A 12,928-nucleotide genomic window follows, 5' to 3' on the forward strand; every position below is an offset into this window, starting at 1 on the left:
TCAGATATGCAGATGACACCACCCTTATGGCAGAAAGTGAAGAGGAACTCAAAAGCCTCTTGATGAAAGTGAAAGTGGAGAGTGAAAAAGTTGGCTTAAAGCTCAACATTCAGAAAACGAAGATCATGGCATCCGGTCCCATCACTTCATGGGAAATAGATGGGGAAACAGTGGAAACAGTGTCAGACTTTATTTTGGGGGGCTCCAAAATCACTGCAGATGGTGACTGCAGCCATGAAATTAAAAGACCCTTACTCCTTGGAAGGAAAGTTATGACCAACCTAGATAGCATATTCAAAAGCAGAGACATTACTTTGCCAACAAAGGTCCATCTAGTCAAGGCTATGGTTTTTCCTGTGGTCATGTATGGATGTGAGAGTTGGACTGTGAAGAAGGCTGAGTGCTGAAGAATTGATGCTTTTGAACTGTGGTGTTGGAGAAGACTCTTGAGAGTCCCATGGACTGCAAGGAGATCCAACCAGTCCATTCTGAAGGAGATCAGCCCTGGGATTTCTTTGGAAGGAATGATGCTAAAGCTGAAACTGCAGAACTTTGGCCACCTCATGGAAGAGTTGACTCATTGGAAAAGACTCTGATGCTGGGAGGGATTGGGGGCAGGAGGAGAAGGGGACGACAAAGGATGAGATGGCTGGATGGCATTGCTGAGTCGATGGACGTGAGTCTGGGTGAACTGCAGGAGTTGGTGATGGACAGGGAGGCCTGGTGTGCTGCGATTCATGGGGTTGCAAAGAGTTGGACACGACTGAGTGACTGAACTGAACTGAACTGATCATGGCTCAACTGCCTAACTCCCTTCTGGGGAGTTCTGTGGGCCTGGGGAGCGACCTGCCTTCTAGGCTGCCAGAGCAAGGACCTCATGTTTCCCCCCACGTCTGAGTTCGGGGCCACCATAGCCACGAGTGGGAGGCTGTGCCAAGAAATTATTTCTTCTGAAGATGAAGTGAGAACAGAGAGAAGAAGAAGATGGATATTCTGGTTGACTTGGCTGCATGTCCTCTCTTTCTGGAGTGTGACTGACAAGTAATTGCACTTTGCTCAACACACAAGCAGGGTCAGCCCGTGTCTCTATGCTGCTGCTGCTCAGAAACCACGCTGTGAGTGGGAAGCTACCCTTGGTTTCCCAGGCGGCACCGGTGGTGAAGAACGTGCCCACCAGTGCGGGAGATGCAAGTGAGGCGGCTCAGTCCCTGGGTCGGGAGGATCCCCTGGAGGAGGGCATGGCAACCCACTCTAGTGTTCTTGCCTGGAGAATCCCATGGACAGAGGAGCCTGGCGGGCTGCAGTCCATGGGGTTGCAAAGAGTCGGACACGACTGCAGCAACTTAGGATGCATGCACAGGATACTGTTGTACCGGTCAGTTCAGTCGCTCAGTCGTGTCCGACTCTTTTCGACCCCATGGACTGCAGCCCACCAGGCCTCCCTGTCAATCAGCAACTCCCGGAGTTCACTCAAACTCATGTCCATTGAGTCGGTGATGCCATCCAACCATCTCATCCTCTGTCACCTCCTTCTCCTCCTGCCTTCAATCTTTCCCAGCATCAGGGTCTTTTCCAGTAAGTCAGTTCTTTGCATCAGGTGGCCAAAGTATTGGAGTTTCAGCTTCAGCCTCAGTCCTTCCAATGAATATTCAGGACTGATTTCCTTTAGGATGGACTTGTTGGATATCCTTGCAGTCCAATGGACTCTCAAGAGTCTTCTCCAACACCTCAGTCCAAAAGCATCAATTCTTCGGTGCTCAGCTTTCTCTGTGTTCCCACTCTCGCATCCATACATGATAACTGGAAAAACCATAGCTTTGACTAGACGGACCTTTGTTGGCAAAGTAACGTCTCTGCTTTTGAATATGCCATCTAGGTTGTGTACTGTTGAATTCCTCTCGTATTTAACTTAAGAAGCCTACATAGATGTGAAAGGGGAGAGAGAAAATCCCTGACAGAATACTCCACTGAGCCCGCCTGCAGCACCCCTCATCACTGTCTTTATCCAACGTCCTCCTACACCAGGTTCTGCAACCTGGAGGCGGATCTGCTCCCACGGGAGCTTCCTGACTCAGAGCCGGACCGGCTACAGAGAAGCTGGGTGGCAGAGACACGAGGGCCCTACGTGAAATGATGACTCAGGAGGAAGTCAACTGACCCGATTAATTTCAGCTTTTCTTTAGTTTGTGCTAAAAATATCTTGGAAAAATAAAATCCGTGGGCTCACCAGCAGCAGTTTTATTCTTGGAGGAGAGGACACATAAGCAGACTGGATGAGAAAGCTGCTGCTCTGAGAAAGCCACAAGCCCTCCAGGGGCTACCTTAGCGCCCCGGGAGGGTCCCTGTGCAGGCTCAGGCGGCCCCTGTCGGAGAAGACAGATTCGGGCTGAACCAGCCCCGTGGACGCTCCTGATGCCGCCTGTGAGCAGGGCTGCTCCCCGGCGCTCTGGGAGCCCCTCTCCCAGCTGAGATGGGGTGTGAAGATGCAGCCATGTGCAACGGGGAAAGATCCTGGGGCCAGAACACCGGAGCCGCGTCCTGGTTCCACCACCTAGCAGCTGTGTGTCCTCGAGCAAGTGAGTCAGCCTCTCTGTGCCTCAGTGTTCTGGACTGTAAACTGGGGACCATGATCGCCACCTCGCTGGGTTGTTGTGAGGGTTAAACGGACGAATTTGTAAACGAACAAGGAACAGGGCCGAGGGGAGGTCATACAGTAAGAATGGAAGCCAAGGCACCATGCTGGAGATGGGCGGACACAGTCCTTGGGGCAGGGGCCTGGCCAGGGTGCGGACCGTCCCCAGGCCCGCCGGTGGGCCGGCTGAGGCCTCCTTATGCTTTGGGGCCCCTGTAGGCCGAGGCCAGGCCAGGAGAGCTGCATGCACCCAAGGGGTCCTGTGAGGCCAAGATAGGAGGTCCTGCCCTGGTTCTCACATCGCATGGGGGCAGCTCTGCTGCCTACAGAGGGCATGGGGGCCACACGACTGAGGCCCACTGGGAACTGCAGAGGCCGGGGGGTCACCAGCCCCCTCCCTCCAGAAGAAAGCCCCGGGACCCCAGGAAGAAGGGCCGGGCACCAACTCACCACTTTGGGCTTGAAGGGTGGCTGGATCTCGCGGTTCTCCAGCTTCTCCCAGTCGATCCTCCGGAAGAAGGCATGCTCCCGCACGTCCCGCTCGCCCTCGGGCCCGCAGCCCAGCCGCTTCCCGGGGTGCTTGGTCATCAGCTAGAGGTGGGGGAGAAAGAGGCTCTCGTGTGGGACAGGGCAACACGGGGGCTGCCGTGCAGTCCCGGACTGTGTACCGATCCCCGCGGACAGCCGAGCCGGAGCGCTCTCACCAAAGTAAAAAAGGTGATGCGAGGTGACGGCTGAGCGGCGTCGGCTGCGGGAGCCCTTTCACACTGTGCGACAGTCAGACCAGCACACTGAGGCCTGAAACACGCGCTACGATCAGTACAACGGAAAAAAGACAGGAGCAAACAGATCCACCGGAACAACGCTGGGGTGGGTGGGCGCCCTCTGGCTGCTCTGCGCCCAGATCCCCAGATCGAGAGCCCCTAGGCCGCAACTAAGACCCGGCACAGCCAAATAACAAGCTTGTTAAAGGCACAGTCGCTGCACCTGGTGTGTGCTCGAGGTGTTGCAGGCCAGCATCACATGCCTGCTTGCTGCCTGGACCAAAATGCTCTGAACCCAAGACTCATGGTTCACAAAAGCACACGCTGTCACAAGAAAGGCGCCACCTGAAACCTGGGGGCGTGGGCACGTGGCCCCCCAGGATGCCTCTGAGACGTGCCAGGAGGCATCTCCGGCCTGTGACTCACCCCTTTGCAGATGGACACGGCCTCCTTGGACAAGGACTTGGGGTACGAGACGTTGTGCTCCATGATGGACTGGAACAGCTCGTCCTCGTCCTCACCGTCGAACGGAGGCTGGTGCGGAAAAGAGGGGGAGGGGGCGACTTAGGCTGAGAGGCTCACCCCTCGGGCCCGCAGATGCCGCTCAGCGCCAGGGAACAGCTGGCTCCTTGCACACGCGGGCTGCACACTCGCGGGCTGATTACTTTTAATTAGGCTGGTGGTTGAGTGTGTTTTCCATTTTTTCCTCTGTCCCTTTAATTATCTTGCCCTGGGCAACCCCAAAAATCTTTAGGGAAAATGCTTTTGAGTAATGCTTGTAACAATTTGCAAATAAATTATAATTAACCCATTAACCTGTTCTTAATCTCTTCTGAGTTTATTGCTATTACAGTCAACCAACCGCAGATCGAAAGTGAAACAAAAGTCCAAAACATTTTAAAAAGCAAAACTCAGGATTCTCTGGCCATCCAGTGGTTAGGACGTGGTGCTTTCACCACCAGCACCTGGGTTTGATCCCTGCTGGGACACTAATATCCCACAAGCCAGGCAGGATGGCCAAAAATAAACGAATACAGGAAAAGGAAAACCTGAAACTGCCACACTGGCAAACACAGAGCATCGATCCTGTATTTACAGCTACATACGTAGCACTTACAGCGCTTTAGGTTTTCAGCAAACACAGACCGTTGATACGGTATTCACAACCACGCATGTGGCACTTGCACCGTGTCGGGTGTACTGAGTAACACGGAAGGACACGCGCGGCCTGCGCAGACACCGCACGGTCTACACCGGGACTCGCGCCTCCCAGGGACCCAGCGGGAGCCAGTCCCCCCCAGGAACCTGGCTGTCTGTGGGGTCCGTGAACTAGTCCCCCCCAGGAACCCAGTGGTCGGTGGGGCCCGGGAGCCAGTCCCCACCAGGGACCCGGCGGTCGGGGTCCGGGAACCAGTCCCTGCCGATGCCAAGCGGCAAACGCTCCTCATCTATGGTCTCTCTAGATTGCAGGCTTCCTGAAGGTCAGGTCTGTGTGCTTCTCAGAACCTTCACCAGGCACATTTAATACATCCGCATTGAATGGATACTAAGTGAATTGATGGAAGTGACTTGTCAGAAAGGGTGACTCTTTCCCAAGAACAAAGATTCAGAGACTTCTTTGGGGGTATTTATTTACATTTTCTCCTACGAAGGCTCTTAGCTACGGAGGGCAAGCTCCTCAGCACACTCGGAGGCTGACAGGAAAGAGAAAGTCGCTCAATTGTGTCTGACTCTTTGTGACCCCGTGGACTATAGAGTCCATGGAATTCTCCAGGCCAGACTACTGGGTGGGAAGCCTTTCCCTTCTCCAGGGGATCTTCCCAACCCAGGGATCAAACCCAGGTCTCCCACATTGCAGGTGGATTCTTTACCAGCTGAGCCACCAGGGAAGCCCCTGGAGGGCTGAGAGGTCATCGGAAGCTGCCCGGGACAGAATCATGGGTAGAAACGGCTGAGACGTGCCTGGGGCTCCCCAGCCCCGCAGCCCCACGCCGAGCTCGTGGCCAGCCCTCTGCCAGCCCTCTGGTTCTTGGGGGCCTGTGGCTGGCACAGTGCAGGCAGGAGAGATGCATGTGGGCTCCAGGCTGGCCCCTCAACACTCTGTCCCCCTCTCTCCACCAGCCAGTTGAGTAAGGAGGATGCAGCGGTGGAACCCGAGGCCCTAGACGGTGGAGCCACAGCCGGGAGTAGCGTGGTCCGTGGACGACTGCGGGCTGAGCTCCCTGCCCACAGGCCTGCCCCAAGACCCTGAGACGGACGTGCCCCTGTTGCTGCTAACCCACTTGCGCCTTGGGGGGGTCGTCTGCCAATGGCGGCTCGTGTCCTGAGCCTAGTGACACGGACAGGAAGCCACACCTTAGAAAGAGGGACTTGGGCAGCGGTGCCCTTGGTGATCTGACCTGGGTCACGCGGCCAAGAGGAGCCTAGTCTTCCTTTTCTCAACTGGAGGTTCAGCCTCGCTGACTTCTATGAAAATTACAATGAATTGCCCAGGGAGAGATAAGGGCAGACGGAGAAGCTATTGAAACACCTCTTCAGGCCTAACTAACATCTTCCTTTGACAACGACTCTGTCTCCGCACATGCAGCAGCTGGTGGTTTCTGGAGAAACAAGCTGTGCACCTCACCCCGGCCCTGGCTGAGACACGGAAGCGCAGCAGGCGGCTGCTGTTCTCACCGTGCAGGGGCTTCAGTGGGTGACGAGAAAGCTGCCCTGTCTGCACCCTGCGAATTGGGTTTTTACGATCAGAAGATGAGCTTGGCACCATTTCTCCCGCTCTGGCCAGGATCAGGGAAGTCCGACTGGAATCGGCCGTGTCCCATGACCTTGGCCCAACAGACCTGCAGCCGTCACGCCACGCGGCCTCACACGAGCGTGAAACACGCGAAACTCACCTGCCCAGCCAACATCTCGTACAACAGGACGCCGTAGGCCCACCAGTCCACGGACTTCCCGTACGGCTGATAGGCGATTATCTGTGAGAAGGCAAACACATCGACTGCATTTGGTGAGCGAACAGGGAAGGCAAGCGTGCAGGCGTTTACACTCTGTTCTCCACACGAGGTGGCGACGATGCTTGCCGTTGGGTTTGAAGGGATCCTTTTGCCCCACGAGAGCTCTGGACCCATTGGACTCTTCTTCCGAACCCACCTGGAGACTAACTGTGTCACAGAACTTTGCTGAAAATAATAAAGATGGTGACGAGGAGGAGGAGAAGGATAAAGAGGAATTCCAGTTTCCTTGTGCTGCACAACAGGCCTGAGGGCACCTGCAGAAGGACTGACATTTCGAAGTGTCTTGAAGAGAGACGCAAAATATAATCAAATGTACGAGCTGGACCTTGTCTGAATCTTGATTCAAACCAACTGTAAAAAAAAGTTAGTAAAACCAAAATACAGTCTTGAGGTTGGATGATGTTAGAGGACTGTTGCTAACATTGTTCCCTGGCCTACAAGGTCTGAGGGTTAGTTACAAAGTGTCCTTCAGTTAGAAGTGAGTGTGTGCACAGCCATGTGCCTCAGAGATGTGTCTGTGGGTGCAACATGACGCGTGACCTCTTAGATTTGGGTTAGATACTTGAGTAAAATGAAATGACTGGTCGCAGCTGGTGATGGGCCCGGAGACCTTGTCCCCTGCCCGCCCCTCTACCCGCTGGAGACTCTTGGACGTGCAGGGGGCTCTAGGCCCCCTGCCCCACCCTGGGAGGGGGTAGTACTGACTCGGATTTCTAAGACGCTGCCTCGCAGGTAGGCTGCAGGCCTAAGCACACACGTTGCTGACCGTGGTCACGCCCCAGGACTCAGGTGGAGGGTTCCAACAGGTGCTCAGCACGAACACCTGCAGCTCTGCAGACAAACTGGACTCCAGGGTGCCCTAGAGGACCCTGGGGTGCCCTAGAGGATTCCGGGGTGCCCTACAGGATTCTGGAATGCCCTAGAGGATTCTGGGGTGCCCTAGGGGACCCTGGGATGCCCTAGAGGATTCTGGGGTGCCCTACAGGATTCTGGGATGCCCTAGAGGATTCTGGGGTGCCCTAGAGGATTCTGGGATGCCCTAGAGGACTCCGGGGTGCCCTAGAGGACCCTGGGATGCCCTAGAGGACCCTGGGGTGCCCTAGAGGACTCCGGGGTGCCCTAGAGGACCCTGGGATGCCCTAGAGGACTCCGGGATGCCCGAGAGGACCCTGGGATGCCCTACAGGATTCTGGGATGCCCTACAGGATTCTGGGGTGCCCTAGGGGACCCTGGGATGCCCTAGAGGACCCTGGGATGCCCTAGAGGACTCCGGGATGCCGGAGAGGACCCTGGGATGCCCTAGAGGACCCTGAGGTGCCCTAGAGGACCCTGGGATGCCCTAGAGGACTCCAGGGTGCCCTAGAGGACCCTGAGGTGCCCTAGAGGACTCCGGGGTGCTCTAGAGGACTCTGGGGTGCCCTAGAGGACCCTGGGATGCCCTAGAGGACCCTGAGGTGCCCTAGAGGACTCCAGGGTGCTCTAGAGGACTCTGGGGTGCCCTAGAGGACCCTGGGATGCCCTAGAGGACTCCGGGATGCCCGAGAGGACCCTGGGGTGCCCTACAGGACCCTGGGATGCCCTAGAGGACTCTGGGGTGCCCTAGAAGACCCTGGGGTGCCCTAGAGGACTCCAGGGTGCCCTAGAGGACTCTGGGGTGCCCTAGAGGACCCTGGGATGCCCTAGAGGACTCCGGGATGCCCGAGAGGACCCTGGGATGCCCTAGAGGACCCTGGGATGCCCTAGAGGACTCCTGGGTGCCCTAGAGGACCCTGGGATGCCCTAGAGGACCCCGGGATGCCCGAGAGGACCCTGGGATGCCCTAGAGGACTCCAGGGTGCTCTAGAGGACTCTGGGGTGCCCTAGAAGACCCTGGGGTGCCCTAGAGGACCCTAGGGTGCCCTAGAGGACTCTGGGGTGCCCCAGAGGACCCTGGGATGCCCTAGAGGACTCCGGGATGCCCGAGAGGACCCTGGGATGCCCTACAGGATTCTGGGATGCCCTAGAGGATTCTGGGGTGCCCTAGGGGACCCTGGGATGCCCTAGAGGATTCTGGGATGCCCTAGAGGACTCCGGGATGCCCGAGAGGACCCTGGGATGCCCTAGAGGACTCTGGGGTGCCCTAGAGGACCCTGGGATGCCCTAGAGGACTCCGGGATGCCCGAGAGGACCCTGGGATGCCCTACAGGATTCTGGGATGCCCTAGAGGACTCCGGGGTGCCCTAGAGGACCCTGGGATGCCCTAGAGGATTCTGCGGTGCCCTAGAGGACCCTGGGATGCCCTAGAGGACCCTGAGGTGCCCTAGAGGACTCCGGGGTGCTCTAGAGGACTCTGGGGTGCCCTAGAGGACCCTGGGATGCCCTAGAGGACCCTGAGGTGCCCTAGAGGACTCCAGGGTGCTCTAGAGGACTCTGGGGTGCCCTAGAAGACCCTGGGGTGCCCTAGAGGACCCTGGGATGCCCTAGAGGACCCTGAGGTGCCCTAGAGGACTCCGGGGTGCTCTAGAGGACTCTGGGGTGCCCTAGAGGACCCTGGGGTGCCCTAGAGGACCCTGGGGTGCCCTAGAGGACTCCGGGATGCCCGAGAGGACCCTGGGATGCCCTAGAGGACTCCGGGGTGCCCTAGAGGACCCTGGGATGCCCTAGAGGACTCCAGGGTGCCCTAGAGGACCCTGGGATGCCCTAGAGGACTCCAGGGTGCCCTAGAGGACCCTGGGGTGCCCTAGAGGACTCCAGGGTTGCCCTAGAGGACTCTGGGGTGCCCTAGAGGACCCTGGGATGCCCTAGAGGATTCTGGGGTGCCCTACAGGATTCTGGGATGCCCTAGAGGATTCTGGGGTGCCCTAGGGGACCCTGGGATGCCCTAGAGGACTCCAGGGTGCTCTAGAAGACTCTGGGGTGCCCTAGAAGACCCTGGGGTGCCCTAGAGGACTCCAGGGTGCCCTAGAGGACTCTGGGGTGCCCTAGAAGATCCTGGGGTGCCCTAGAGGACTCCAGGGTGCCCTAGAGGACCCTGGGATGCCCTAGAGGACTCCGGGATGCCCGAGAGGACCCTGGGATGCTCTAGTGGACTCCAGAGTGCCCTAGAGGACTCGGGTGTCCCAGTGGACTCTGGGGTGTTCCAGTGGACTCTGGGGTGCCCTAGGCTATGTTTCCCCTATGTCTAAGCAAATGTCCTGGGACATCAGCTAACTTCCTGCGTATCGGCCCACCCTATTCCTTTAAATAGTTACTATTTCTCGCTGGGGCGTGAGGAGGACATGTTCCTGGCTCCGTGTGGGTGGGAATAGGGGGCGCATGTTCGGATTCGGTAGCTTCAGAGCTCGTTTCCTCAGCAAGACAAGGAGAGCCAGAGGGACCTGCAGAGAAGCCTTAGTTTCTCTTGAAGACTGTTCTTCTCTGAAAACTCAGAAAGTACAAACATGAAAAGCACAAAAAACCCTACCAAAATGTGTCCCTAGTTTATTCCCTAATGACATGAAATGCTGGAGTCCTACCAGTCCCTGATGGCCTGACCTGGGCGAGTAGAGGAACCACAGATCCTGGCTGGGAGAGGAGGGCTCACTCGCCCGGCTCCCAGTGTGTGAGACACACTGCCCACTGTGTGCCCAGGGAGCCAGCAACGACTGCTGGCTCAGATTTTAGGGGATAGAAGCGAGATGCCCGAAACCAAACAGATAATGAGTGGTGCTCTGAATATTGAAATATTTGTTTTAAAACTACAATTTATGGCTTTCAAATACATGGAACCACTCGCACTGGGATTAATAAAATATGAATCAAAGGACTCTGAGGATTAGTTTAACGAGATTCAAAATCATCATTCCAGTTGTCGTAACTATATTTCAAAAGCCCTTGAGTAAAATTTGCTCTTGTAACTATATTAAAGCGAGGCCCTGCAATCTGTTCTCATTAATCAGTGTTTTAGTGTTTGTTTTTTTTTTTAAAGAATTTGTAATAGAAGGGTAGTTGATTTACAATATTGTGTTAGCTCCAGGTATACAGCAAAGTGATTCTGTTACATATATATGCGTGCGTTTGTGCTAAGTCACTTCAGTCATGTCTGACTCTTTTGTGACCCCACGGACTGTAGCCCACCAGGTTCCTCGGTCCATGGGATTCTCCAGGCAAGAATACTGGAGTGGGTTGCCATGCCCTGCTCCGGGGATCTTCCTGGCCCAGATATCAAATGGCGGGTTTTTAACCATCTGAGCCACCAGGGGAGACCACACACACACGCACACGCACGCACGCGCACACACACACACATGTGTATATCTACGTTTTTTTAAATTCCTTTCCATTTAGGTTATTATAGAATGTTGAATATAGCTCTCTGAGCTGTATAGGAAAACTGCTGTTTATCTATTTTGGTTTTTGTTTATTTTGAACACAGGCTGTGCTGCTGTGTGACCCACAAGGCCGAAGTGTGGCCTGGGTAGGGAACCAGCTTTACCTCGGACTCCACTTCCACACACATCCGAGCCTCTCACCACCCAGGCCTGCCTGCTCCGGGGCCTGGAAGGTGCCCCCAAGTTCGGGGAATTGTCAGAAGTCCAGGGTGTGGAACTCTGACTCTGGCCAGAATGATCCACACACCCTAAAGGCCACCTGAAGCTTTCAGTGCGGTTTGTTCTGACTCTTGTATTGACTTGCTCCTTGCAGTCCACGTCCACAGAGTTAAGGTCTCCTGACTGGTGCTGAGAACCCTGCTGCGTCCTCCGAGGCGACGGCCTTGGTCAGCCCCTGGTGCCGGCCAGCCAGCCCTGCTCGGAGCGCCCGAGGCTGCTCTGAACCCCACAGCACCTGCGGGTGTTAGTAACAGGATGGCCTTAGGGGTTAGCGGGAGCATTTCCTCCTGGGGACCCTGAGAGTTGATCACCACGGCTTCACCCTGGATGGGATGAGACGGCTCTATGATCTGAGCTGCCAGGGGGGTGGTGACCTCAGCACCACACACCCTCGTTTAGCAAGAAGCAGACTTTGCCCCCAGTGAGCTGCTATTAAAACCATCTCTACCTCTCTGCAAAGGGGAACCGGCTAGAGAAGGAGCACACAAAACAGCCGAGCACCCAGAAGCACAGGCCTAGGGCACCGGTTCCCAGCCCCATGAGCCAGAAGACCCGCACTGACCCCCTGAGCAGCCGCTCGGCCATGCGCGGCTCTGAGCCTCTGAGAAGCAGCTGTGCAAACGGAGATGCGCTCTGGGTGCAAAACCCCCAAATGCAGACTAGCCCGTGGAGAATCGTTCACTTTGGATATGCTGGGTTCAATAAGATATATTAGAACTAACTTCCCCTCTTTTTTCAGACACATGGCTACTTGAAGGCAGTTCTGGCTTGCATTTTATCCCTCCTGGCGGGGCTGGCCCAGACTCTGAGTCCTACCAGCTCCCACCGTCCAGTCCGGTGCCCATGTTCCCGCCCACCCAGGAAGCCAGCTCTGGGCTGAGGCCGTTGCTCAGGGACCACAGCGTGGACGGGAGGCTGTCTTGGGTCTGTCCCCAAGGGGACGGGTGCAGGGTCTCTGGCACTGGGAGCACAGCCCAGCCCGGGAGATGCCTGGTGCCCTGCAGACCCCAGTGAGGGACTGCCCTGGCGATATGGTTCCCGTCGCAGGAAACTCACGACAGGAAAGGCAGGCTCGCAGGAAGGCTGGAGCCGGCAGCCTCCCAGCGGCACACAGGAGGCAGAGGCGGCCCTGGGGCCCGGACACCAGCTCCACGGCTGTCTGTCATTGTGACTGTTACTATAGCCCCTCAAGCCACGTGTTCGGGGGTGTCGGGATGTTGCCTGTCTTGTAAGCAGAGTATGAACGGCTTTCTGCCAGCCTGGGCTCAGGACGTGGGAGGAAGGGGCAGGGGCAGGGGGCAGCCCTGGCCTCTTAGGAGGCCACAGGCTGGCGGCAGCTGGAAGGATGTCGCTCCAGGACCACCCCCGCCCCCAGCGTCCTGGGCTGGGGCCGCACAACCTGCCCGAAGCAGACAGGCCTTCATGGAATCGGAGGCAGCGTGTGCGGCTTCAGATGTAGTTGAGAGCAGCAACCATCAGGAATTTGACCAAGGGCCGGGGTCTCCTCTCTGTCGGCACATGGAGCCCTCATGAGACGCCGGCAGTAGGAGCAGCCCATTTCAAAGATGAAGAAGGAGGTACAGATAGGTTAAGTAGCTTAGTTCAGCCTCAGGCTGAACAGCCAGTCAGGCGCAAAGCTGGGACTTGAACCCGGGACGTCTGGACCATGGTGCTCCTTTGTTAGAGCCGACGGACCTGCAGCTGCACCTCGTTGTCCCCTGAACCCAGGTTTACATCAGGGCTCGCTCTTGGCCTGTGCGTCCTACGGGTTTTTGAAAATGTACCATGACGTGTGCCATTACCGTACTCGAGAGTCTCCGCGTCCTCAGACCCCTCTGTGCCCTGTCCCCCCTCCCCGGACCACGGCAACGACTCATCTTTTTCACGGTCTTCCTAGTTTTGCCTCTTCCAGACGCCGAGAGCTGAGCGCACACAGCGAGCAGCGTTTTC

The 12,928-nt window shown here is 56.6% G+C and overlaps 1 protein-coding gene across 1 annotated transcript in view; it reads right to left on the reverse strand.

Annotated features, from left to right (window-relative positions):
* The window catches only part of PRKCA (protein kinase C, alpha), a 176,527-nt gene that overhangs the window by 10,017 nt on the left and 153,582 nt on the right, over nt 1-12,928 (reverse strand). The window contains exons 15-17 of the mRNA XM_010856474.1: nt 6,291-6,371; nt 3,823-3,930; nt 3,083-3,223 (exon numbers count right to left, since the gene is read on the reverse strand). Of these exons, the coding sequence (XP_010854776.1) occupies nt 3,083-3,223; nt 3,823-3,930; nt 6,291-6,371 (330 nt within the window). The remainder of the gene's footprint in view (nt 1-3,082; nt 3,224-3,822; nt 3,931-6,290; nt 6,372-12,928) is intronic.

This window comes from Bison bison, unplaced genomic scaffold (assembly GCF_000754665.1).
Source record: "Bison bison bison isolate TAMUID 2011002044 unplaced genomic scaffold, Bison_UMD1.0 scf7180017864371, whole genome shotgun sequence".
NCBI lineage: Eukaryota > Metazoa > Chordata > Mammalia > Artiodactyla > Bovidae > Bison > Bison bison.